The 27,664-nt window shown below is 42.7% G+C and overlaps 1 protein-coding gene across 1 annotated transcript in view; it reads left to right on the forward strand.

The window, feature by feature from the left end:
* vps13a (vacuolar protein sorting 13 homolog A) overlaps nt 1-27,664 on the forward strand; it is a 609,759-nt gene that overhangs the window by 156,694 nt on the left and 425,401 nt on the right. The window contains exons 16-19 of the mRNA XM_068029994.1: nt 3,251-3,345; nt 5,728-5,870; nt 20,763-20,964; nt 26,947-27,061. Of these exons, the coding sequence (XP_067886095.1) occupies nt 3,251-3,345; nt 5,728-5,870; nt 20,763-20,964; nt 26,947-27,061 (555 nt within the window). The remainder of the gene's footprint in view (nt 1-3,250; nt 3,346-5,727; nt 5,871-20,762; nt 20,965-26,946; nt 27,062-27,664) is intronic.

Consider the following 27,664-nt stretch of genomic DNA (forward strand, 5'->3'; position numbering starts at 1 on the left):
GCAGGACAAATTCAATCTGGCCAATTACCACCCTATTCGTCTATACTCAATCATCAGCAAAATGATGGAAGGTGTGGTCGACAGTGGTATCAAGCAGCACTTAAACAGCAACAACCTGCTCACAGATGCTCAATTGAGGTTCTGCCAGGGCCAGTCAGCTCCTGACCTTATTCCAGCCTTGGTCCAAACATGGACAAAAAAGCTGAATTCCAGAGGTGAGGTGGGAGTGACTGCCCTTGACATCAAAGTAGCATTTTGACTGAGCGTGGCATCAAGGAGCCTTAGTAAAATTGAAGTCAATGGGAATCAGAGAGAATGTGCTCCACTGATTGGAGTCATGCCTAGTACAAAGGAAGATGGTTGTGGCTGTTGGAGGCCAATCATCTCAGCACCAGGACAACGCTGTCCTAGTTTCAACCATCTTCAGCTATTTCGTCAATGACCTTCCCTCCAGCATAGGGCCAGAGGTGGGGATGTTTGCTGATGAGTGTATGGTGTTCAGTTCCATTCATAACTCCTTAGATAATGAAGCAGATTATGCCTGATGCAATAAAACCTGGACAACATCCAGGCTTGGGCTGATATGTGATCAGTAACCTGCACGCTGCACAAGTGCCAGGCAATGACCATCTCCAACAAGAGAGAATCCATCTCCCCTTGACATTCAAAGGAATAACCATTGTTGAATCTCTCATTTTAACACCCTGGGGTTCACCATTGACCAGAAACTGAACTGGACCAGCCATATAAATACAGTGGTTATAAGAGCAGGTCAGAGGCTGGGCATTCAGCAGTGAGTAACTTGCTTCCTGACTCCCCAAAGCCTGTCCACCATCGACAGGGCACAAGGCAGGAGTATGATGGAATTCTCCCCGTTTGCCTGGATGAGTGTAGCTCCAACAACACTCAGAAGATCAACATCATCCAAAACAAAGCAGCCTGATTGATTAACACCCCATCCACCACCTTAAACATTCACTTCTTCCACCACCAGGGCACTATAGCTGCAATGTGTACCATCTAGACGATGCACTGCAGAAACTTGCCAAGGCTCGTTTGACAGCACCTTCGCAACCAACAAGCTCTACCATCTAGAACAAGAGCAGCAGGCTCATAGGAACACCACCACCTCCAAGTGTCACACCATCCTGACTTGTAAATGTATTGCCATTCCTTCATTGCCGCTGGGTCAATATAATGTAATTCACTGTGGGTGTACCTACACCAGATGAACTGCAGTGGTTGAAGCAGTTGGTTCACCACGACCTTATCAAAAATAATAAAGGCTTGCTTTGCCAGCAATGTCTGTGTCCCATGAACAAGTGGGAAAGGAAGTTGCTCATGGTGAATTATTGCATGTGAAAATTTTTAGGTAGGTTTTTTTTAGGTGGAGTTGTGATGTGGGGAAGGTTCTAGGTACAAAATATAAAAATATTGTATTCCTCTCGCTCTATTTGTCACTGTGTTGATCAGGGCGAGTAAGTTCATCTGTGGTGAATACAGGCTGGAGAGGAGGCGACAGGGCGAGTTTACTGTCCCCATCTTACATCATTGACAAACTGCATTAAGTACTTGGAAAAGAAACTGATTAAAAAGAAGCAGGTTGTTGAAGAGAGAGGTCCTGAAATACAATTGAAACTCTGGGCTGGATGTTATGAGCGCGCCGCAAATCGCGGTGGCGTGCCTGGAAGTTGGCGGTCTGCTTGCGTGGCGCCACTGAGGCCCTGCGATATTTTGCGCGGGGGCTCATTTAAACAGAGGGGGCAGAACTGTCCCCCCCCCCCAATGACATAGAGGGGGCGGCCACTCCGACTCCAACAATGACGTCCGGTGCCATCGTGCAGGCGCCAATTTTAAAGGGCTTCAAACCCTTCAGGTGCATTTACATTTTTAAAGGCAAAAATAGTGGAAAGGTGCAGTTACAGATGGAATTACATTTTCATTCCCCTCACTCAAACTCCCAAGGAAGAATTGATTCATTAATTGCCCATTTCACCCCCCCCCCCCCAATAAAAACTGTGATACAGATCCTGACCTTCCCCCTCCCACCCCACCACCAATCTTTAATAACTTTAAACCTTAAACACTTCCCACCATCCCCCCACCAATCATAAGCGTTTTCCCTAACCCCTCCTGCTCTAAGAATTGCTCTCCTCCCCCCTCCCCACCAGTGTCTCGCCTTGGATCCCCAGACGGGGATCAGAAGGCGCGGGACTTGCGGCCACCAGCCAGAATATCGCCGTGGGATGGCTGCCCGGTCCAGGTAAGTTCATTTGCATTTATTTGAATTAATTTTACTACACAAATTAAGGCTCCGCCGGCGTGAGGTGGGGAGCTGCACTGAGGCCTCGCCGCCATCGGTAAAATAGGGCAGGGCCTTCTCGGCGTCCTTGGTCGAGGTGGGCCTCTCCCGGAAGAATTTTCCGGGCCCTCCTGCCACAACCCCTGACGTGGAGGGCTGGTAAAATTCAACCCTCGGATTCTGTGACTGACAGACTGATATGTCAAAAGGTACATTTTAGCTCTTAAATTAACTTTGGAGGATTATGCTCCAGTCTGCTGGCCAGTGCCCAAGTCTGCTCCAAATGCTTTTTCATAATTGAACCCAACTTGACAAGAGTGACCAACACAACTGATGTGTTGCTGATTGACTAACTGGGATGGACTTCTTGGAATTGTCAGGATAGAAGTGGAAATGGGACAAAACCTTCGATGTCCAAAATGGAAGCCAGAATGGCTGCCACAGGTGATATATTATGACTTTTTGTCTGGTTTAGAATCTTGTGTTTTCCATCCAGTTAGTGGGAAAAGCTGCAGCTACCTCTTTTGGATATGTTTGCTGACCTTTTCAGTAATTCTCTTGAGTTTCCATACAGAAACAATATCAGGTTAGCCCTTTTGGGTTTGGCAAACAACATTTATTTGTTCCAAGAACAGTTTCTCCGAGTCAGATAAATTAGCAAGACTTTTGAAGTAACTCTCTATTTCAAATTCTGCAACAGATGCCAAATTAATTTTTCTGCTTCCTTGAAGTGGATGCACTTGACAAAATTATTCTACAGTTGTATACATTGGCTCATTCAGTGGGGCAACTTTATATTTTTAGAAATTTGGCTTCTGGCATGCTAAAATAATCAAACTGGCAAATCAGGTAATCTGTTTATTCATTTTGTTCTGAAACATATTTGTTTTTAAAAAAACATGTACAAAGATACTTTTCATAACTTTTTGGAAATGTGTTTATTCTCAGGAATTGATATTTTGATGACACCTGAAGAGAAAGCTAAACTCTATGCAGCAATTGGATATAGTGAAGTTGTGGTGGACCCAACAATGCCAAAAAGAGTATGTTTTGTAAAATTGCTTTCAAGTTGTTCCTGCATGATCATTTAGTACAGCACAGCAAATGAAACTAAGGGACACTGTTGCATAAATCGTCTTTTTATTCCATAATAGCCACTGTAAACTTAACCTTTCACGAGAGTTGATGTGCCTTGCTTTCGCTTGATAATTGTTAAATTGATGTTTTACACTTTTTTTCTGTAATACTACTAGTTGATCTCCTATGGTGTTGCTCACAGGCACGAAACAGTTTAAAACAAAGTTCTTTGTTCCTCCTAACTCTTTCCATCCTGTTAACAGAAAAGGTAGCTAGAAATAATCATTTTTGGGTTCTAGTTTCGTCAATAGCTTGCTCAGATACATAATCTGGCTTGCTTCAGTAGAGAAATTGGCAACTCTCTGATGAGAAGTCTAACGCTAGAAGCAGCAAACTTTTTTTTAGGGGAAAAGTACGGTCACAGGTCCTGTGATTTAATACAATGCTGATTAGGGGACCACATATGGCATTGTCTGTAGTACTCCAAATTTCCCTCTTTTTGAGTGACACCTAAACTCTTTTATGAAGGATCCTTTTGTGGATCAAACCTGGTGTGATGACTCTTGATATTCTCCTCCCACCTGAAACCTGAGTAGGTGCCACTGATTGAATTTGCAGGAATATGGGGAAGCATCACTGCAGACTCGTGGGTCCTAGGAATTAGCAGAGAGCATTATCCAACATACTGTGGGGTAATTTGATTTGGCTACCTTCTGGACTATATCAAAAGATGATCTAACTGCTAACATCTGAAGTTAGAGTTCTCCCTGATTTGGGGAAAATAGTTTTCTACTACAGGTATTTTTTAGCTCCAGGATGATGAGGCCTAAATGGACTCATGGAACAAATTATCCAGATGTTGTATCCAGGGGATGAGCTATTTGTTATAGACCTAAAAGATGCACAGTTCAATATTGCCATACGGTGTGTTGCTGGAAGATTCTCTGGTTCAATTTTAAGGGACAAAGCTTTCAGTTAAGCTGTTTACAAAATACCTGCCTTTGTCAACACTGAGCCCCAGCACTAATGCCAAGTATTTCTCTCCTAACTAAAAGTTTGTTGCTTCTAGCATCAGTACCTATACCTGGAAGACTATTTCATCAGAATCTCATGTCTGAGGTCTGCAAATATAGTTATAGAATCTTACAGTGCAGAAGGTGGCCTTTGGCTCATCATGCCAGTGCCAGCTTTATGAAAGAGCTGCCCAGTGTAATCCCACACCCCATCTTTTTCCCATAATTCTGCAAATTAGTCCTCTAAGTATATGTCCAATTACCTTTTGAAAGTTCCTATTGAACTTGATTCCACCACATTTTCAGGCAGTGCATTCCAGATCTTAAGTTTGAACTAAAACTGCTATATGGCAGGATATAATTTGAAGAAAGCAGCCAAGCATATAGCAATCTGTGGAATAAGATTTGTTTCTTTTCAAATGAAGTATAGATAGTTTTTATTATACCCAAAAACTAAGATCAATTCATCATTACTTTTTAAAAATAAAAGACATGTTACCAATATATACGGTTACTCTGGAGTTCCTAAAGGATCTATCCTTGGTCCCCTTTTATTTCTCACCTACCATCCTGTCCCTTTGACAATATCATCTGAAGATAAATTGGGTTCCATGTGTATGCAGATGACACCCAGCTCTACCTCACCGCCATCTCTCAACTTCTTCATTGTTTCTGAATGGTCATGCTGCTTGTATGACATCCAGTCTTAAGCAGCAATTTACTCCTATTACAAATGCTATTCCCTGGCCACCCACTTCATCCCTCTCCCTGGTCACCTGTCTGACTTTGAGCCAGACCATTCGCAACCTTAACATCCTGTTTGACCTTCAGATGAGCTTACGACCACACATCCATTTCATCACAGTGACCATCTATTTCCACCTGGTCCGGCAATGCCTCAGTTTTAAAATTCTTATCCTTGTTTTCAAATCCCTCTGTGGCCTCCCTTCTTTCTACCTCTGTTACCTCCTCCAGCCCTCTGACATCTCTGCATTCCTCCAATTCTGGCCTCATGCACAACCCCCAATTTTAATCGCTCCACCATTGGTGGCCCTGCCTTCAGTTGCCTGGGCTCCAAACTCTGGAATTCCCCTCTCTAAACCTTTCCACTTCCCTCTCTCCTTTTAAGACTCTTAAAACCTACTGCTTTAGTCACACTTTTGTGGCTCAGGGTCAAATTTCTTGATATAATTCCTGTAAGGTGCCTTAGGAAGTTTTACTCTGTCAAAAGCACTATATAAATGCAAATTGTTATTATCAGACTTTTTGAAACTGAATGGAGATTTACATACATTGTATAGTAAATAATTACCACTGTTTTTGATCTTTGCATAGTATGAAGCAGTGAAACTTTCTGTGAAGCTGGTTAGCATGTCCATTTCCATTAGAGAAGACCAAGACAAGCCAGAGATCATGAAATTTGCTGTGATTGACTTGAGCACAATGCTGACCCAGAGACCCGGAGCACAAGCAATAAAGTGAGTACATACGAACATACAAATTTACGAATTAGGAGCAGGAGTAGGCCACTCAGCCCCTCGAGCCAGCTCTGCCATTCAACAAAATCATGGCTGATCTAATTGTAACCTCAACTCCACATTCTCGCCTACCCCCAATAACCTTTCACCCCCTTGCTTATCAAGAATCTATTTACTTCTGCCTTAAAAATACTCAAAGACTCTGCTTCCACCGCCTTTTGAGGAAGAGCGTTCCAAAGACTGCCGACCCTTGGAGAGAAAACATTTCTCCTCATCTCTCTCTTAAATGGGCGACCTCTTATTTTTAAATAGTGACCCCAAGTTCTAGATTCTGCCACAAGCGGAAACATCCTTTCCACATCCACCCTGTCAAGACCCCTCAGGATCTTGTATGTTTCATTCAAGTCACCTCTTACTCTTCTAAATTGCAGCAGATATAAGCCTAACCTGTCCAACCTTTCTTCATAAGACAATCTGCCCATTCCAGGTATTAGTCTAGTAAACCTGTGAACTGCTTCCAATGCATTTACATCCTTCCTTAAATAAGGTGACGAATACTGTACACAGTGAGGTTTATAACTTTTATAATACAATAACTACATTAGTTCAATTTGAAGCAGATCTTGTATATAAATAAGTATTTTTCCCCAGAGCTATGACTAATATAGTGAATGTAGAAGAAGAAAAAGTTGTTCAGCCAGACAGCTGACTAGTTTTGATGACCATGTACAATTAACCCTTTTATGGACTTTGTTCCTGTTATTCACGGGAGATTATGAACCCCTTGACAATATCTCAATAACAAGCTGAACAAATATTCCGAAGTTCATTTGTGAAAAGTCTGGTCCAGGAGCCTAATGTTACATTCTGCATAAGAGAAACCTGATTGCACTCAAGAACTAACATTTTATATGGTCCTTGACTCTGAACTTCTTCCTATTATGTCTTATCCATTTCCTATTTCCCATTTACTATCAGAGTTTTATGTATCAAAATTTTTATGTAGCCACGCCTCTATGTTTTCGCTGCATGCACATTTTGTCTGTCCCTCCGACCCAGACCCGAGTCCGTCACTCTGTTTGCACTTTTCCTTTGTTTTAAACTATTTTTCTCTACCCCTCCAAGACCCCTCTCTTCTATCGTCATGCCTCCTTTGACTTCTCCACTCTCAGGTGCTCTGCCCTCTCATTTCCCTACCCCAACCCTTCAGTACTCCTCGACCTTCCTGCTCTCTTGCTGCTGTCCCAGACTTAACTCCCTCTTAGGTATGCCAAGCTTTCTTTTGTGCCTCAGCATCATCCAAAGGGCTCATTGAGACACTTGCCGCTGGCTCATTATGAGCAGCAACCCCCATTTGTTCCATTCCACTCTCTCATCGGCCTTCCTATCCAGTACACCTGCTGGGGGCTAATCTGGCCGATCTCCTTCCTGTCCAATCAACTCCCCCCACTGCTGACCATTGACTTTGCTCTCACCACCCCACTATGCATCTCGCTCCAGAATGTCCATTCATTGGTGAACAAGGCCCTTGTCATTCATGAACTACTTTGTGTATGGCTTTAGTGGAAATCTGGCTGAGGGGTGATGACATCTTTTCCCCTTAATGAAGCCTCCATGCCTATATCTTCTACCACTTGCCCTGTCAACACTGGCAGTGTGGCACATCACCAAATCTCACCTTGGCATAATCCCCATCCATAAGGCAGTTTCTCCTCCTTTGAGCATCTCACCTTGTTCCACCCATTTAACCTCTCACGCAAAAGCATCATTGTCTATTTCCCTCTCAAGTATAATAAAACATTTTCTCACCAAAATATCTTCATTGCTTTCCTCCCTCAGCCTCTGCACCAAATGACTTGGCACCCTCGGTGATTTCAACCTCCATCTCAACTTATCATACTCATGCGCTCTCTCTCTCTCTTTTCTCTCTTATTTTCTCTCGCTCTATCTCGCTTTTGCTGTTTCTCTTTCTTTCCTCTCATGCTCTCTCTTTTTTCTCCCTCACTCTCTCTCTTTCTTTTCTCCCTCTCTCTCTCTCTTTCTTTTCTCCCTCTCTCTCTCTCTCTCTCTTTTCTCCCTCTCTCTCTCTCTCTTTCTTTTCTCCCTCTCTCTCTCTCTCTCTCTCTTTCTTTTCTCCCTCTCTCTCTCCCTCTCTCTCTCCCTCTCTTTCTTTTCTCCCTCTCTCTCTCTCTCTCTCTCTCTTTCTTTTCTCCCTCTCTCTCTCTCTTTCTTTTCTCCCTCTCTCTCTCTCTCTCTCTCTTTCTTTTCTCCCTCTCTCTCTCTCTCTCTCTCTCTCTCTCTTTTCTCTCTCTCTCTCTCTCTCTCTTTCTTTTCTTTCTCTCTCTCTCTCTCTCTCTCTCTTTCTTTTCTTTCTCTCTCTCTCTCTCTCTCTCTCTCTTTCTTTTCTCTCTCTCTCTCTCTCTCTCTCTTTCTTTTCTCCCTCTCTCTCTCTCTCTCTTTCTTTTCTCCCTCTCTCTCTCTCTCTCTCTCTTTCTTTTCTCCCTCTCTCTCTCTCTCTCTCTTTCTTTTCTCCCTCTCTCTCTCTCTCTCTCTCTTTCTTTTCTCCCTCTCTCTCTCTCTCTCTCTCTTTCTTTTCTCCCTCTCTCTCTCTCTCTCTCTCTTTCTTTTCTCCCTCTCTCTCTCTCTCTCTCTCTTTCTTTTCTCCCTCTCTCTCTCTCTCTCTCTTTCTTTTCTCCCTCTCTCTCTCTCTCTCTCTCTCTCTCTTTCTTTTCTCCCTCTCTCTCTCTCTCTCTCTCTCTCTCTCTTTCTTTTCTCCCTCTCTCTCTCTCTCTCTCTCTCTCTCTTTCTTTTCTCCCTCTCTCTCTCTCTCTCTCTCTCTCTCTCTCTCTCTCTCTCTCTCTTTCTCTTTCTTTCCTCTCTCTCTCTCTCTCTCTCTCTCTCTCTTTCTTTTCTCTTTCTTTTCTCTCTCTCCCTCCATGTAAACTCCCCAATCCATATTCACGGCCACCTCCTTGACCTTGCTCTCTCACTTTGCCTCGTTACCCCCACCATATCAATCACCAATAAGGCCATCTCTGATTACCTTCCTAGTATTACTGTCCACCCACAACTCCCTTCCATGCCATATCCCTACCTCCTTCATATCTGTCCCTGGGCAAACAAAACTATCGCCCAATTCATTTACAACTGCACTTTTAATATCCCAACTGAGTAGCCTTTGGTCCTCCATTCACCACAACATTTCTGCAGCTACTGATTTGCTCACCTGTACCTTCACCTCAACTTTTGATGCTCTTGTCCCCAGTAAAACCATTATTCTCACACTGGCTATTTCCACCTACCAACCCCCCCAACCCCACCAATTCCCAGTACGGCCCTCACCTTTGCTCCCTTAAGTCTAAGGGACGTAGACGCAAAAGGCTATGACTGACAATTGGTTTAGCCATCCATCGCCAGATTTGGCAGGACCACATAAAGCACAATCGGGTTCTGCTCTCGTCTGCTAAAACTGCTCACTATTCAAGGATCATCCTGGAATGCAAACCCAGTTTCTTTTCTGCAAACCATCTTCTTAAACCGCTCTCCGTCTCCTCCCCTCTTACCTCCAACAATAAGTATGAGGAGCTCGTTGACTTCTTTGTCACTAAGATTGAGACCATCTGATCAGCTGCCTCTGCAGTGCCCCTCCCTTCCACTAACCCACTGGGCCAAATTTCCTCAAGTTCCCCGCTGCCCTAGCCCTGAACACACAAGTTTCTTTTTCTCTCCGATCTCCTCTCATGCCCTCTCCGAGCTCATGTTGTCAATTATACCCACCTCTTATCCCTTGACCCCATGGTCTCCATGTTAGCCAATATTGTAAATGGTTCCCTCTCTTCAGGTGTTGTTCCTCTCTCCTTTTAAATCTGCAGTCATTACCTCCTTTTTAAAAAAAAAATAAAAATCCTTGACCCCACCATCCTTGCAAACTATCAACCCATCTCTAACCCTGCTTCTGTTCAAGTTCTTGAATGTGCTGTCGCCTCCCAATGTCTGCCCATCATTTCCAGAACTCTTGTGTTTCAATCCCTTCAATCAGGTTTCTGCCCCTGCCACAGTACCGAAATGGCTCTTATGGGATCTCATTTGTGACTTTTTTTGTAACTATGACAAAGATAAACTTTCGTGCTCATTCTTCATGACTTGTCTTCAGCCTTTGACATGGTTGACCACGCCATCTTCCTCTACCATCTCTCCACCATTGTCCAGCTGGGTGGGTCTGCTCTGAGCTGGTTCCATTTTAATCCATCGAATAATAGCCAGAGTATCACTTGCAATGGCTTCTCTTCCCATTCCCGCACCATTACCTCTGGTGTACCCCAAGGACTCATCCTTGGCCCCTCCTATTTCTCAGTTACATGCTGCTCCTCAACGACATCATCCAAAAGCCCTAGAATCCATTATTAAAGAGGTACTAGCAGTGGATTTAAAAATCATCATACTGTCAAGCAGAGTCAAAATGGTTTTGTGAAAGTGAAATAGTGTTTGACAGATTTGTTAGAGTTCTTTGAGGATGTAACAAGCAGGATGAATAAAGAGGAACCTGTAGATGTAGTGTATTGGATTTCCAAAAGGCATTCGATAAGGTGCCGTAGAAAAGGTTACTATGCAAAATGAGTTCATGGTGTTGGGGTGGTATGTTAGCATGGATAGAGAACTAGCTAACTAACAGGAAACAGAGTCAGGATCATTTTCAGGATGACAAATCATGAAATGCCACAGGGTTCAGTGCTGGGGCGCAACTATTTACAATCTATATTAAGAACTTGGATGAAGGGACCAATTGCATTTTAGCCAAATTTGCAGACAATATGGAGAGAGGTAGGAAAGTAAGTTGTGCGGAGGATACAAAGAGTCTGCAAAGGGATATAGGTAGATTGAGTGGGTGGGCAAAAATCTGGCAGATGGAGTATAATGTGGAAAAATTTGAGATTGTCCACTTTAGCAGGCAGAATAAAAAGCAGAATATTTAAACGGAGAGAGACTGTAGCATGCTGCAGTACAGATGGCACTTGGGTGTGCTGGTACATGAATCTCAACGTCAGCCTGCAGCTACAGCAAGTAATTAGGAAGGAAAATGGAATGTTGGGCTTTAATGCAAGAGGGATGGAGTAGAAAAGTAGGGAAGTCTTGCCACAACTGTACAGGGCATTGGTAAGACCACAGCTACAGTACTATGTACAGTTTTGGTCAACTTATTTAATGAGAGATATACTTGCATTGGAAGCAGTTCAGGGAAGGTTCTCTGGGCTGACTCGTGGGATGAGCTGTTTGTCTTCTGAGGAAACGTTGAGCAGGTTGGGCCTATACACATTGGAGTTTAGAAGATTCAGAGGTGATTTTATTGAAATGTATAAGATTCTGAAGGGGCTTCACAGGGTAGATGCGGAGAGGATGTTTCCCTCATGGAGGAATCTAGAAATAAGGGGCACAGTTTCAAATTAAGGGGTCTCCCATTTAAGATGGAGATGAGGAGGAATTTCTTCTGTGAGGGTCGTTTAGTGTTTGGAATTTGCGACCCCAGCGAGCAGTGGAGGCTAGGTCACTGACTATATTCACGGCTGAGTTGGACAGATTTTTGATCGACAAGGGAGTTGAGGTTTATGGGGGATAGGCAGGAAAGTAGAGTTTAGGTCGCAGTCAGATCAACCATGCTCTTATTTAATGGTGGAGCAGGCACGAGGGGCCAAATGGCTTACTCCTGCTCCTATTTCTTTTGGGCCTCCTTATCTCGAGAGACAATGGATACGCGCCTGGAGGTGGTCAGTGGTTTGTGAAGCAGCGCCTGGAGTGGCTATAAAGGCCAATTCTGGAGTGACAGGCTCTTCCACAGGTGCTGCAGAGAAATTTGTTTGTTGGGGCTGTTGCACAGTTGGCTCTCCCCTTGCGCCTCTGTCTTTTTTCCTGCCAACTACTAAGTCTCTTCGACTCGCCACAATTTAGCCCTGTCTTTATGGCTGCCCGCCAGCTCTGGCGAATGCTGGCAACTGACTCCCACGACTTGTGATCAATGTCACACGATTTCATGTCGCGTTTGCAGACGTCTTTATAACGGAGACATGGACGGCCGGTGGGTCTGATACCAGTGGCGAGCTCGCTGTACAATGTGTCTTTGGGGATCCTGCCATCTTCCATGCGGCTCACATGGCCAAGCCATCTCAAGCGCCGCTGACTCAGTAGTGTGTATAAGCTGGGGATGTTGGCCGCTTCAAGGACTTCTGTGTTGGAGATATAGTCCTGCCACCTGATGCCAAGTATTCTCCGAAGGCAGCGAAGATGGAATGAATTGAGACGTCGCTCTTGGCTGGCATACGTTGTCCAGGCCTCGCTGCCGTAGAGCAAGGTACTGAGGACACAGGCCTGATACACTCGGACTTCTGTGTTCCGTGTCAGTGCGCCATTTTCCCACACTCTCTTGGCCAGTCTGAACATAGCAGTGGAAGCCTTACCCATGCGCTTGTTGATTTCTGCATCTAGAGACAGGTTACTGGTGATAGTTGAGCCTAGGTAGGTGAACTCTTGAACCACTTCCAGAGCGTGGTCGCCAATATTGATGGATGGAGCATTTCTGACATCCTGCCCCATGATGTTCGTTTTCTTGAGGCTGATGGTTAGGCCAAATTCATTGCAGGCAGACGCAAACCTGTCGATGAGACTCTGCAGGCATTCTTCAGTGTGAGATGTTAAAGCAGCATCGTCAGCAAAGAGGAGTTCTCTGATGAGGACTTTCCGTACTTTGGACTTCGCTCTTAGACGGGCAAGGTTGAACAACCTGCCCCCTGATCTTGTGCTCCTATTTATGTTCATGTTAATTGTTACATGTACACTAATGACACCCAGCTCTACCTCACCACAACATCTCTCAACCTCACTGTTGCCAAATTATCAGACTGCTTTTCTGACAGCCAATACAGGATGAAGAGAAATTTTCTCCAATATCGGGAAGACTGAAACCATTGTTTTCTGCCCCTGCTCCAAACTCCATTTCCCTAGCTGCTGACTGCATCCTTGAGACTAAACTAGTTTGTTTGTAATCTTGGTGTAGTGCTTGACCCCCAGTTGAGTTTCAGACCACATATTTGTGCCATTGCTAAGATCGCCTATTTCCGCCTCCTGTAACGTCGTCCAACTTTGCCCCGTTAACTTATTTGCTGCTGAAACCCTCATCCATGCCATTGTTACATGTAGGCTGGACCATTCCAATGCACTCCTGGCGGGTCTTCCACATTCTACTTTCCGTAAACTTGAAGCCATCCAAAACTCTGCTGCCGTGTCCCTAACCTGCACCAAGTCCTGTCCATCTATCACCCCTGTGCTCGCTGACTTACGTTGGCTCCTGGTCAAGCAACGTCTTGATTCTAAAATTCTCATCCTTGTTTTAAAATCCCTCCAGGGCCTGGCCCCTCCCTATCTCTATCCCCTGCAGCCCCACAACCGAGATATGTGCACTCATCTAATTCTGGCTTCTTGAGCATCCCTATATATAATTGCTGCACCACTGGGGGCCATGCCTTCTGGTGCCTAGGTCCTAAGTTCTGAAATTCTCTTTCTACCTCTCTCTGCCTCGCTATATCTCTTTCCTCCTTTAAGACACTCCCTAAAACCTAACTCTTTGATCAAGCTTTTGGTCATCTGATATTTATTATCTCCAAATGTGGATCGATGTTATGTTTGGTTTTATAATGAACCTGTGAAGTGCCTTGGGACCTTCTATTACTTTAAAGGCACTATATAAACCTAAGTCCTTATTATTGATCCCAGCAATAGAAGATCCGTTGTATTTCATAGGCTATTTGATCATCTACGTCTGCAGTCGTAACTTTATTTTCAAGGTTTTTTTATTATTGCTTCATGGGATGTGGGCGTTGCAGGCCAGGCCAGTATTTATTGCCCATCCCTAATTGCCCTTGAGAAGGTGGTGGTGAGCTGCCTTCTTGAACCGCTGCGGACCATGTGGGGTAGGTAGACCCACAGTGCTGTTAGGAAGGGTGTTCCAGGATTTTGACCCAGCGACAGTGATAGTTCCAAGTCAGGATGGTGTGTGGCTTGGAGGGGAACTTGGTGGTGTTCCCATGCATTTGCTGTCCTTGTCCTTCTAGGTGGTAGAGGTCACGAGTTTGGAAGGTGCTGTCCAAGGAGCCTTGGTGTGTTGCTGCAGTGCAGCTTGTAGATGGTACATACTGCTGCCACTGTGTGTTGGTGGTGGAGGGATTGAATGTTTGTGGATGGGGTGCCAATCGAGTGGGCTGCTTTGTCCTGAATAGTGTCGAGCTTCTTGAGTGTTGTTGGAGCTGCATCCATCCAGGCAAGTGGAGAGTATTCCATCACACTCCTGACTTGTGCCTTGTAGATGGATAGGCTTTGGGGAGTCAGGAGGTGAGTTACTCGCCGCAGGATTTCTAGCCTCTGACCTGCTCTTTATATGGCTACTCCAGTTCAGTTTCTGGTCAATGGTAACCCCCCCCGGATGTTGATAGTGGGGGATTCAGTGATCGTAATGCCATTGAATGTCAAGGGGAGATGATTAGATCCTCTCTTCTTGGAGATGGTCATTGCTCTGCACTTGTGTGGCTCAAATATTACTTGCCACTTATCAGCCCAAGCTGCATTTCTACACTGACTGCTTCAGTATCTGAGAAGTTGTGAATGGTGCTGAACATTGTGCAATCATCAGCAAATATCCCCACTTCTGACTTATGATTGAAGGAAGGTCATTTTTGAAGCAGCTGAAGATGGTTGGACCTAGGACGCTACCCTGAGGAACTCCTGCAGTGATGTCCTGGAGCTGAGACGATTGACCTCCAACAACCACAACCATCTTCCTTTGCGCTAGGTATGACTCTAACTAGCGGAGAGTTTTCCCCCTGATTCCCATTAACTCCAGTATTGCTGGGGGCTCCTTGATGCCATATTCGGTCAAATGCTGCCTTGAGTTCTGCTCTTTTGTCCATGTTTGAACCAAAGCTGTAATGAGATCAGGAGCTGAGTGGCCCTGATGGAACCCAAACTGAACATAACCTAATCCGTAAATTTATTACTAATCAATTCTTTCATTTTCCAACTACTAGTGTAGGATTAACAGGCATGCAGTTAGCTGTTTGATTTGCCATTATTTTTTGGAAATGGGTGGCACATTGACTTGTTCCCAATCCAGTGCACTTCCCATTTATTCACGTGTTCATGATGACCATCCACACTTTGTTGATTTTTGTCACTTTCTCAGCTGTTCTGCCCCACTCCACTTATCCTGTGGGAGCACTGATTTTCAATTTCTTTTATCCTACACTCCACCAGCTTTCACCAGATCCCATGCTCCTTGCAAACCGTTACCTGTTCTATTGCCACCCCCTGTTTTCCAGTTCCACGTGAATTCATTATTGAGTATTTGATAACCTCATAAACAGTTTGACCACGTGTGTCCTCCATGCCCACCCCCTCACACCACATTCTGAAACTGTTATCATCCCCTTCTAAAATCTGTCCACTTACCCCTCTTGAACTATGGTCATCCTTTCTAAGATCCTTGAACATTTAATTGCCACATAACTCCCTGCTTAGCTTGCTACCTACCACACACATCTTGGAATCTTTGCCAGTGCTCATCTAGCTGACCTTCTAAATCCTGCCATAATCTTCCATTAGCAAGAAATTCCATTAACAAGCAAATTTCCATTCACCTGTTGCCTCTAACCTCATTTGACCCTTATGACCTCCCTACACCCCCAGCAAGTAGATTTAAACTTCTGTGCCTATTTACAACTCTGTGACTTCACTCTGCCCTCCCTCTGAAATCTCTTACAGTCAGCGAGCACCTCATCTTTTTGATTTTGTGCACATCCTTCCCATTCCTCTGCTTCCCTATCCCTGAACCTATTGTCTCTCTGATGACTTTTCTATCTCTCCCAAGGCTTCATCTTATCAATTAAACTTGCTTTTACTTCCCAACTCTATTCCCACCCCATAAAACCAGACCTCTGCCAAACAACAGAGATGGTTCATCTTTTTTTTCCTTCTTTCATGGGATGACAAGGCCAGCATTTGTTGCCCATCCCTCATTGCCCTTGAGAAGGTGGTGGTGAACCGCCTTCTTGAACTGCTAGAATCAGTGTGTTATAGGTACATCCATAATGCTGTTAAGGAGGGAGTTCCAGATTTTTGACCCAGTGACAGCGAAGGAACGGTGATTAGTTCCAAGTCAGATGGGTGTGGCTTGGAGGGGAACTTGCAGGTCGCGGTGTTCCCATGCATCAGGTGGTAGGTTTGAAAGGTGCTGTCGAATGGAGGTGTGGCGAGTTGCTGCTGTACATCTTGTATATGGTCCACATTGCAGCCACTGCATGCTGGTGGTGCAGGGAGTGAATGTTGAATGCTATGGATGGGGTGCCAATTAAGTGGACTGCTTAGAAGAAAAAACGTGGGATCCAAGGCAAAGTGGCAAGTTGGATCTGAAATTGACTCAGTGGCAGGATACAAAGAGTTAACAGTTGGGTGTTTTTGTGACTGGAAGGCTGTTTACAGTGGGGTTCCACAGGGCTCAGTGCTAGGTCCTTTGCTTTTCGTGTATGTGTCAATGATTTAGACTTAAATGTAGGGGGCACGATTTAAGAAGTTTGCAGATCATAGAAAAATTGGCTTTGTGGGTGATAGTAAAGAAGAAAGCTGTAGATTGCAGGAAGATATCAATGGACTGGGCAGATGAGCAGCAAAGTGGCAAATGGAATTTATTTCAGAGAAGTGTGAGGTAACGCATTTGGGGAGGCAATTGAGATGAGGGGATACTCAATAAATGATATGGCACTGTGAATTATAGAGGAACAGAGGGAAGTTGGAGTGCCTATGCATAGATCCCTGAAAGTAGGTGGTTATGGACGCATATGGGATTTTTTTCTTTCTGGCTGAATTATGGAGTATGAGAGCAGGGAGGTAATGCTAGAACTGTATAAAATGCAAATTAAGCCACAGCTGGAATACTGCATGCAGTTCTGGCAACCACATGACAGGAAAGGCGTGATCACACTAGAGAGGGTACCGAGCAGATTTACGAGGATGTTGCCAAGAATGAAGAATTTTAGACATAAGGAAAGATTGAATAAGCTGGGGTTGTTTTCTTTAGAACAGAGGAGACTGTGGGGAAATTTAATTGAGTGGCTTAGAATGAATAGGAAAGATCTATTGCCCTTAGCAGAGGGAGTCAATAACCAGGTTTTATAGATTTAAAGTACTTCGTGGAAGATGCTGGGGGTGGTTGTGGGGAGTTGAGGAGAAGTGTTTTCACCTGGAGGGTGGTGTGGATCTGGAACTCACTACTTGAAAGGGTGGTAGAGGCAGAAAACTTCACATTTAAAAAGTACTTGGATATGCACTTAAAGTGCTGTAATCTACAGGGCTACAAACCAAAAACTGAAAAGTGGGATTAAGTTGGCTCGCTCTTTTTTTTTTGGTTGGCACACACATGATGGGCTGACTGGGCTCCTTCTGTGCTGTAAATATATATGATTCTGTCTGCAATTTCTTTGCTTTGTCAAAAATCTCATCTATCTTCTTAAATCTCTCCATTGTTTCGCCTCTTTCTATCTTGCACCCCTATCCATGTCCACCCCAGAACACTCTGTTCCTCAGACTCTAGGTTTACATCTACATTCCTTGTCATTTGGTTCCACCATTGGTGTCTGTGATTTCAGGTACCTGGTCTCCATGCTTGAAATTCCTTTCCTAAATTTCTCCACCTCCCTTTCCTTTTTAAGATGCTTCTTCAAACCCATATCTCTATTTTTTTTCTAGTCACCCATCCTAATCCCTTTGTATCCATTTTTCCTTATGCCTCTCAAGTGTTTGGGGATACTTTTCAACATGAAAGGTGCCAAATGCATGTTATTTGTTGTAATTGTGGCTGCAGGTAAAATTAGCTAATTCCAACCAAGTTGGGGATCAAACTTTTGACCTTCCTGGACTGTGTGATGCTGCACATGGAAATGCCATGTTGGTCAAAAAATTGATTTGAAATTCTTCCTGATGTGACGGTGGCTGAATGTGGTACAGCTTATCTTTATACCGGAACACTTACCAAACAATCATTATTTGACAAACTAGAGAAGCTACTGATAGTTGTCTAGAAAACTGTAAATATTTTATGGGTAGTTTCATGAATTTAGAAACAATCCCATTGAAATCCCAGCTTTGAGTGCAGTATTTTATATTTCTCTGTGATTTATAATTTCTGATTTAAGATTTGTAATGCGTGTTTAACTCCGTTTTCTTGCCTGATGAGCTACAAAAATTATTCATAGTCAAAATATTGAGGTTAACCAGAGGCTCAACAATCACACTAAAAAACATGTATTTATATAGCATCTTTACTGTAATAAAACATCACAAGGCACTTCATGGGAGCATTATAAAGCACACATTTGACACCAAGCCACATAAGGAGATATTGGGATAGTTGACCGAAAGCTTAGTCGAAGAGTGTCCCGTTAGAGACCGTTAACTTTTAAAAAGAGAGACAAATTCCCAGTTATTACTGAAAGAATTATGCCACAAAATGTCGTGTTTTAAACAAAAAAACTTTACTGTACAAGAGTTAAACAAAGCAAAACACTATTAACTTAACACTACACTTGAGGCATTTATATTTTAAACCTAAAACCTTACACAACACATCTGTTTGACTTATACTTCCACCCCAGGAGTTGCCTATATTTTGCAGGATCTTGGTGGTTTGTTCACTTCTCTTGGGACCAATCTAAAGTGTACCATAACTCTTAGGAATTCACTTCGATTTCCTTAATTTTTCAGCTATCTTTTGAGGCATGAGATCATCTCCCAAATCTGGACTTCCCAGCTTGAGCATGGGCCTGCCTCAAAACAGCAAAACCCCTGGTTCCCAATGACCTTTTTGCTCCGAAGTCCAACTGACTTCCAAAAGACAACTGCTTATCTAAAAGCCAACTGACTGACTCTGTCTGCAAGCACACAGATCAAAAACACAACAGGCATCATCTATCTCCATAGCAAATTGGTACATATGGGATGTCCCAAATAGAAAATTAAACTGATTATTTCCAACTCTAAATCTTCTCTTTGATCTGGGAAATTATATGAATAATTTAACCCCCTGACTGAAGTAGCTGTTGACGCACTGTCTCCATCAACAAGCTAAGGGGTTTGCCATTGTGTAGAGTCTTTACACTTCCAAATATGACCTTACTAAATAAACATGGAACACTCTTATTTGTAACCACCCTAGTTTACTTGCCAGCTTCTCAAACCAGGTGTTTTCATTTGTCTAGCATTAAAAAAAAAGTCCCAAATTAAAAGTTACCTCTAGAAAATTAATACAAACTATGAACCAGGTGATTGTAACAAAGGGGGAAAGAGGCAGAGAGGTGTAGAGAGGGATTTCCAGAGCGTAGGGCCTTGTCAGCTGCAGGCATGGTCACAAATGGTGGAACAATTAAAATCAGTGATGCTCAAGAGGCCAGAATTAGTAGAGCACAGATATCTCTGAGGGTTGTGAAGCTGGAGGAGATTACAGAGATGGGAAAGAAGGTGGTCTTGGAGGGATTTGAAAACAAGGATGAGAAATTTAAAATCAAGGCATTGCTTAACTGGAAGGTAGTGTAGGTTAGTAAGCAGCTGCAAACTTTAAACCCATTTTTACAACACATGTTTTTTTCACCGATCTTCACTGGATAGCCTAGATTCAAGCAGCAGGGGCAAAATCACAAACCAATTGGTGTACAGATCAGCTTAAACTTTGAGTAGTTTTGGCTGGACATCATTTTTTTCAGATATTAAACTTTGTTTTATTTAAGTTGTCTCGTCAGGGATACTGCAGAATAGCACTGCAAAGTAATCAGTGCTGTTGTCCGCAAGATTGGTGTTGAAGTTACTCCTCAAAAATAATAGAATTGACCGCATTTATTATTGACATTCACAGAATTAGCTGATATTGACAATAATTAAACATACATTTGATAGCAATACTTATGGCAATATCTCATCAATTGACCGGAGAATTCAAACAATTTTGAGCTCAAACTTTTCAAGGCTGATCAGACCTCAGCAAACTCTGAGGTATCTCTTTAACACACACTTTTAAAAATCTTTAACACCTTTTTGCATGACAAACCTCATGTTTCTGTATTACCTAATCCCTTTCCCATGTCCCTCATCAATAACTTTAGTTTTAACAAGTCCCTAAACTTTGTAACAGTTTCATTTTGATTAAACTGTCGATCAAATCATTAAAATGGAGACAATTACAGAGAAATTAATGAACAAAGACAAAAGGACATAAGCAACACCACTACTTTTCCACATTCCTTACACCGATTTGGTTGTGGATCAATTAAAGCCTCTAGAATGTATTTGTAACTCGCATGAACGTTCAATTGAAATTATAACTTCTGGAACTGATGATCAAAACATGTCTTTGCTCATTACATCCTAGAAGGACATTTTAACTGCTGTAAAGATGTAAGAAATAGGGGTAAAAGCCACTATTCTGTCTCTATCTCTCGAGGCGCATGCTAATAAACAAAGTTTGTTTTCCTGCTGCTGAATCTCCTATCAGCTAAAGTTCTTTGAGTGAAACATCGTATAATTAAGTTTACTGTCCAGATTGATGGTTACCTTTCACTACATTCTATATTAATAAAATCAAGCCTGTCTTATGATATTTTTATTCTTCTAACAGAAACTCATTTAACAGGCAAAAGCTAAACGCTAATATTACTACAATATAACAAGACTTCAAGACATCTTAATTAACTATTTCCTTACAGTTGGAAATTATTTGTGATATGCTGTATGTTTTAAGCTGGTTTAATGGTTGAGTTGTACTATAATACAAGTTACTGTGAATGTTGTACTATGTTATTGTTTTTGTAGATTTGAAGCAATGATAAGTACACTTGAAGTGACAGGACTACTTCAGAAAATAGACAAGCCACTGCTGCTTTCTTCAAAGAATGTTATGACTGAGAATGAAGGTACTCTTTTCAGGATCATGTTTGAGACTAATCCTTTGGACGAAAGGGCTGATCAGCGGCTAAAGGTGGAGTCACGGCCACTTGAAATTGTGTATGATGCGGTGAGTGGAATGCACAAATATATATTGTGTTTTTAAAGTTGTAAATGAATTGTATAAGCTACTCAACTAGTTTCTGATTATCATTTCAGGGAAAACCTTAAATCACACTGGAGTAGAATCATAGAATTGTAAAATGATAAAGCACAGAAGGAAGCCATTCAGCCTGTTTTGCCTGTGCTGACTCTTTGGTAGCAGTATCTCTGCTCTTTCCACGTAATGCTGTAAATTTTTTCCCTTCAAGTACCTTAGATCGAGGTGTATAAATTGAGCTTTGAAGCCTCCAAATATCGTTCCAAGAACAGGGATCAACTAATATGCCGAGTATGAAATGTGATTTGCTGCTATGGGTGTGGGTGCCATTTTGAAATATGAGATGGGGAAAAAACACTGGCAATTCATATGATTAATGTGGCATGGTTTAATGAATAAAGTAATTATATAAAGATACCTTTAACCACAATCAAAGCATTTTAAAACTCATCAAATTCATGTCTATGGCATATGTTGGAAAGATTTCATTGAATTCATTCTGAGTTGCTTTGGCATCATCATAAGGATCCCACAAATTAGCAAATGTTACAGCTTTTAGCTTGAAACCAGCTTCGTACTTAAGTCATTTTTCTGGAGGACTAGTTTTTCTTCGTCATTCACCATATGGGGTCTACTCTGTGTACGCATCTCTTAAACTCATGCATCTTCACAACACCAGCCCATATCGCCTATTTGATCCCTTGTGTCCAATTATTTCGTAAGTAAAACATGCATTTATGGGACAAAAAATTGAAGCTGACTACTACTGAGAGTATAGCATATTGTGCCTGAAAAGGGGGTCGACTTACATGCCGAGTATATGCAAAAACATGATTTTTGGGGCCAGAAAAATAGGCTCGACTTGTATGCCGCAATCTACAGTATTTATCCAATTCTCTTGCGAATGTTACTGTTAAATTCCACAACCCTTTCAGGTAGTTCATTCTAAATCAGGACAACCATCCAGGACAAAGTAGCCCACTTGATTGGCACCCCATCGATGAACAGTGGCAGCAATGTGTACCATCTACAAGATTGCAGCAACGCACCAAGGCTCCTCAAACAGTACATTCCAAACCCACTACCTCTTCCAACTAGAAGGACAAGGGCAGCAAATGCATGGGAACAATACCACCTGCACGTTCCCCTCCAAGTCACACACTTGGAACTATATAGCCATTCCTTTACTGTCGCTGGGTGAAAATCCTGGAACTCCCTTCCTAACAGCACTGTGGGTGTACCTACCTCACATGGACTGCAGCTATTCAAGAAGGCAGCTCCCCACTACCTTCTCAAGGGCAATTAGGGATGGGCAATAAATGCTGGCCTAGCTAGTGACACCCACATCCCATGAATGAATGAATTTTTAAAAAAACTTTAAAAAAAACTTCCTTATGCCATCTCTGGTTCTTTTGCCAAGCACCTTTAAATCTGTGTCTTCTAGTTACTGACCCTTCTGCCATTAGAAACATTTTCACTTTATTTACTGTATCAAAATACAAAAAAAGCTACTATTCGTAATGGTGACCATGAAATGATTGGACTGTCATAAGAACCCACCTGCTTCCCTAATATCCTTCAGAGAAGAAAAACTGCTGTTCTTACCCAGTCTGCCTGATATGCGACTTCAGGGTCACTGCAATGTGGTTGACTCTTAACTGCCCTCTGAAAAGACCTAGCAAGCAACTCAGTTGTATTCAAAAAGGCACCTCACCATCTCCTCCTCAAGGTCAAATAGGGATGGGCAATAAATGCTGGCCTTGCCAGTGATGCCCACATTCCTTGAAACAATAAAAAAAATGATTTTGAAAACCTCTATCAAATCTCCTCTTAGCCTTCTCTGCTCTAAGGAGAACAACCCCAGCTTCTCCAATAATAACTATAACAAATATAAACAAGAAATGCTGGAAATACGCAGCAGGTCTTACAGCATCTGTGGAGAGAGAAGCAGAGTTAACGTTTCATGTCAGTGACCCTTCTTCAGAACTGGCAAACCTTAGAACTGTATTAGGTTTTAAGCAAATAAAGCAGGGGTGGGGCAAGAGATAACAAAAGTAAAGGTGTTGATAGGACAGGGTCACATAATAACTGACCAGAAGGTCATGGAGCAAAGGCAAATGGTATATTAATGGTGTGTTGAAAGACAAAGTGTTAGTGCAGAGAGGGTATTAATGGACAGAAAAATGAACAGCCCTGGCCTAAAGCACAAATATGAATAAAACAGTGGGTGGACACATGGCAAGAAAAATGAATAATGAAACAAACTAATATGAAATAAAAAGAAGAAAAAACTGAAAATAAAAAGGGGGGCCCGTCATGCTGTGAAATTATTGAACTTGGTGTTCAGTCCGGCAGGCTGTAGCATACCTAATCAATAAATGAGACGCTGTTTCTCGAACTTGCATTGATGTTCACTGGAACACTGCAGCAAGCCCAGGACAGATATGTGGGCATGAGAGCAGGGGGTGGGGGGGATGTTGAAATGGCAAGCAACTGGAAGAAGGAGGGAATCCCAGAACTTGGTGCCGTGGCAGCTGAAGGCACAGCCACCAATGGTGGAGCATTGAAAATCGGGGGTGCTCAAGAGGCCAGAAGTGGAAGAGCACAGAACTCTGTGTTTTAGGGCTGGCGGAGATTAGAGATAGGGAGGGGCGAAACCTTGGAGGGATTTGAGAGCAAGGATAAGAATTTTAAAATCAAAGTGTTACTTAACTGGGAGGCAGAGAAGGTTGGTGAGCACAGGTGATGGGTGAACAGGAAAATGCAAGTTAGGACATGAACAGTAGAGTTTTGGATGACCTTAAGTTTATGGAGGTTAGAACATGGGAGGCTGGTCAGGAGTGTGTTGGAGTAATCAAGTGTAGAGATAACTAAGACATGGATGAGCTGAGGCAAGAGCAGATTTGGTTAATGATATGAAGCTGGGAAGAGGTGGTCTTGATGATGCATTTGATATGTGGTCAGAAGTTCATCTCTGGGTCAAATATGACACCAAGGAAGCAAACAATCTGGTTCAGCTTCTCAGTTGCCACAGAGAGGAATGGAGTTGGTGGTTTGGATATGGAGTTTGTCGCAAGGACTGAAGACAATGGTTTAGGAATTCCCAATATTTAGTTGGAGGAAATTTCTGCTGAATCTGGGTGAGTGATCTAGATTCCTCCAACTATTGGAAGTGCTTCATACTAGGTATTGTTCTAGTAAATCTCTTCTGCACCCTACCCAAGGCTTCCTTCCTAAAGTGTGGTGCTCAGAATTGAACACAGTACTCCAGCTGGGGCCTAATCAGTATTTATGAAGTTTAGCATAAACTTCCTTGGTTCTTTGCATCTGTTCATAAAGTCAAGGTTCCCCTATGCTTCTTCAGCCTGTCCTGCTGCCTTTGAAGATTAGTGTACATACAACCCTAAATTTCTGTTGCTGCACCTTTTTAAAATTGTTCCTTTAGTTTATATTGCCTCTCCTCATTCTTATCAAAATCCATCACTTCACACTTCTTTGTGTTGAATTTTATCTGTCATGTGTCTACCCATTCCCCCGAAATCTGTTACAGTCCATCTTTTTTATTACATTAGCGAGTTCCATATCATCTGTAGGCATTGACATTGTGCCCTGTATACCCAAGTCCAGGTCACTAATATACATGAAAAAGAGCAGTGGTCTTAACACCAATCTCTGGGGAATACGGCTTTATACTTCCTCCAGTCTGAAAAATAACCAATTAGCAATACTCTCCTTTCCGTCCCGTAATCAATTTTGTATCCATGCTATCACTGTCTCTTTATCCTCTATGGACTTTAATTTTGCTAATTCTTTTATGTAGTAGTTTGTCAGGAGCCTTTTGGAAGTCTATTGTCACATCAACTGTGCTACCTTCATCAAGCTTCTTTGTTAATTCATCAAGAACTTGTTCAGCATGACTTCACAAAAAAGGTCATATCTTACAAATCTAACTGTATTTTTTGAAGAGGTTACGCAGGTGATGGATGAGGGAATCATTGGTTAGGCCACAACTTTAAGACTTGTCTATTTAGACTTCCAAAAAATTTTTGATAAGGTACCGTACAAGAGGCTTCTGTACCAAGTTAAAGACTCTGGAATTCATGGTAATATATTGAGCTGGATTGAGAACTGGCTGGCTGGAAATAGGCAGAAACTAGATAGAAATCATAGAAAGTTCAGGGCAGAGAGAGAGGCCACTTGGCTCATTGTGTCTGCACCGACCAAGAAATGAGCCACCGAGTCTAATCCCACCCTCCAGCATTTGGTCCATAGCCCTGTGGGTTACAGCACTTGAGGTGCATATCCAGAAATCTTTTAAATGAGTTGAGGGTTTCTGCCTCTACCTTTTCAGGCAGTGAGTTCCAGACCTTTTCCTCATCTCCCATCTAATCTTTCTACCAATCACTTTAAATCTATGCCCCCTGGTCACTGACCTCTCTGCAAAGGTGAATAGACCCTTCACATCCACTCTATCCAGGCCCCTCATAATTTTGTACAGTTCAATCAAATCTCCCCTCAGCCTCCTCTGTTCCAAGGATAACAACCCCAGCCTATCCAATCTTTCCTCACAGCTGCATTTTTCCAGTCCAAGCAACATCCTCATAAATCTCCTCCGTACCATCTCTAGTGCAATTATATCCTTTCTGTAAATAAGGTGATCAGAACAGCACACAGTACTCCGGTTGTGGCCTAACCAATGATTTATATAGTTCCAACAAAACTTCCCTGCTCTTATAATTCTGTACCTTGGCTAATAAAGGAAAGGATTCCATATGCCTTCTTAACCACCTTATTGACCTGTCCTGCTACCTTCAGGGAACTGTGGACATTCACTCCAAGGTCCCTCACTTCCTCTACACCTCTCCATACTCTCCCATTAATCGTGTAATGCATCACCTCACATTTCTCTGGGTTGAATTCCATTTTCAAATTTTCTGCCCACGTGGCCAATCCATCAATATCTTACTGCAGCCTCCAGCTATCCTCCTCGCTATCTACAACACGGCCAATCTTTGTGTCATCTGCAAACTTCTTGATCATGCCCTCGACGTCTATGTCCAAATCGTTAATATTTTCCACAAAAAGCAGGGGACTCAGTACTGAGCCCTGCGGAACGCCACTCGAAACAGCCCTCCAGTTGCAAGTACACCTGTCAACAATTACCCTTTGTTTCCTGCTGCTGAGCCAATTTTGTATCTACCTAGCTATATTTCCCTGGATCCCATGAGCTCTTATTTTTTTAACCAGTCTACCATGTGGGACCTTGTCATAAGCCTTGCTAAAATCCATGTAGACCACATCAACTGCACTACCCTCATCAAAAGCAAAAAAAAGCAGCATATGTAAATATGGGGAAATAAACCTGTTTGAGGCCCCCAGTGTAAGAATGGGTTGCCCTGAGGCACCATCTCAGGTCCTGAAATGACCGCAGACAAAAAGGTGAGTTTTTGAAAGATACTTAGCTGAGCTTTGAGCCAGGAGGAGCACTCGTCCTGATCCCACATTCAACTAACATAGTGCTGCTCCAGTTACAGATTTTAATTGTTTTTTTAACTTTCCCTACCCCTCCAGTCACTCCTGCACCTCGGCCTACTCGTCCCCTTCCTTGCTCAAGGGCCACAGAGGCCCTTATCTTCAACCACTTGTCACCAGGTGACCTGCACCTTATTCTGCAGCTCCTTTGCCTCGTGGAAATGAGTTATAAGATGCAATATTGGGGGTGCCTCAGCCTCAGTATTTAGGTGCAGAATTGTTACGCTGCACCCAAAAATGGGGGCACAAATTTCCACGTCAGTGCTTGAACAAAATTCCAAAGCATTGAAGATTTGTTACAGTTCTGGAAGATACTTCTGTGCAAGTATTGTAAAATTGTTATGGGTACTTCTATACATTAAGTAGAGAACTCGGTTTTGATAAATTTACACTATATCATTTATATATTGATTCCAACAGAGAACTGTGAACAGTTTAATCGACTTCTTTCGACTTCCCAGGGATGTGCAGCTGGAGGAGTTAACGTCAGCAACGTTGATGAAACTTGAGGAATTTCGTGACAAAACTTCAACAGGTAAATATCTATATATATTCTTGCATTGTTTTTGATCTGGAAGATTTTGAAATAGTTTTGATGTGCTGTTTGTTGAATAATTTATAACTCCTTGTACTCAAAGCAAAATTCAGTGTTTGTTGGAGTATAGCCCAAAAATGGGGAAGTAAGGGAGTTTGGGAAGAATGGAGCTATCTTTTTTTTTGTTGCTTGAGCACTTGAGCTGACATGGACTTGGGTACACAAGGCATAATTTTAAAGTTTGCAGATGAAATGAAAATTGGAAATGTATTAAACAATGAGGAAGGTGGTAACAGATTTCAGGAGGACATAGACTGGTGAAATGGCAGATAAAATTTAACATAGAAGTGTGAAGTAATGTATGTTGGTAGGAGGTATGAAGAAAGGCAAAATAAATGATATAGCCTATAAAATTGTAGGAGCAGGGACACCCACACATCTTTGAAAGTTGGAAGACAGTTTGAGAAGGCTGTTTAAGAAGCGCATGGAATCCTTGGCTTTATTCTTAGAGGAATAGAGTACAAAAGCAAAGAAGTTATGTTAAACGTGAAAAATAATGATTTGGCCCCAGCTGGAGTATTGTGATTTGGGCACCACACTTTA

This window comes from Heterodontus francisci, chromosome 4 (assembly GCF_036365525.1).
Source record: "Heterodontus francisci isolate sHetFra1 chromosome 4, sHetFra1.hap1, whole genome shotgun sequence".
Classification (NCBI taxonomy): domain Eukaryota; kingdom Metazoa; phylum Chordata; class Chondrichthyes; order Heterodontiformes; family Heterodontidae; genus Heterodontus; species Heterodontus francisci.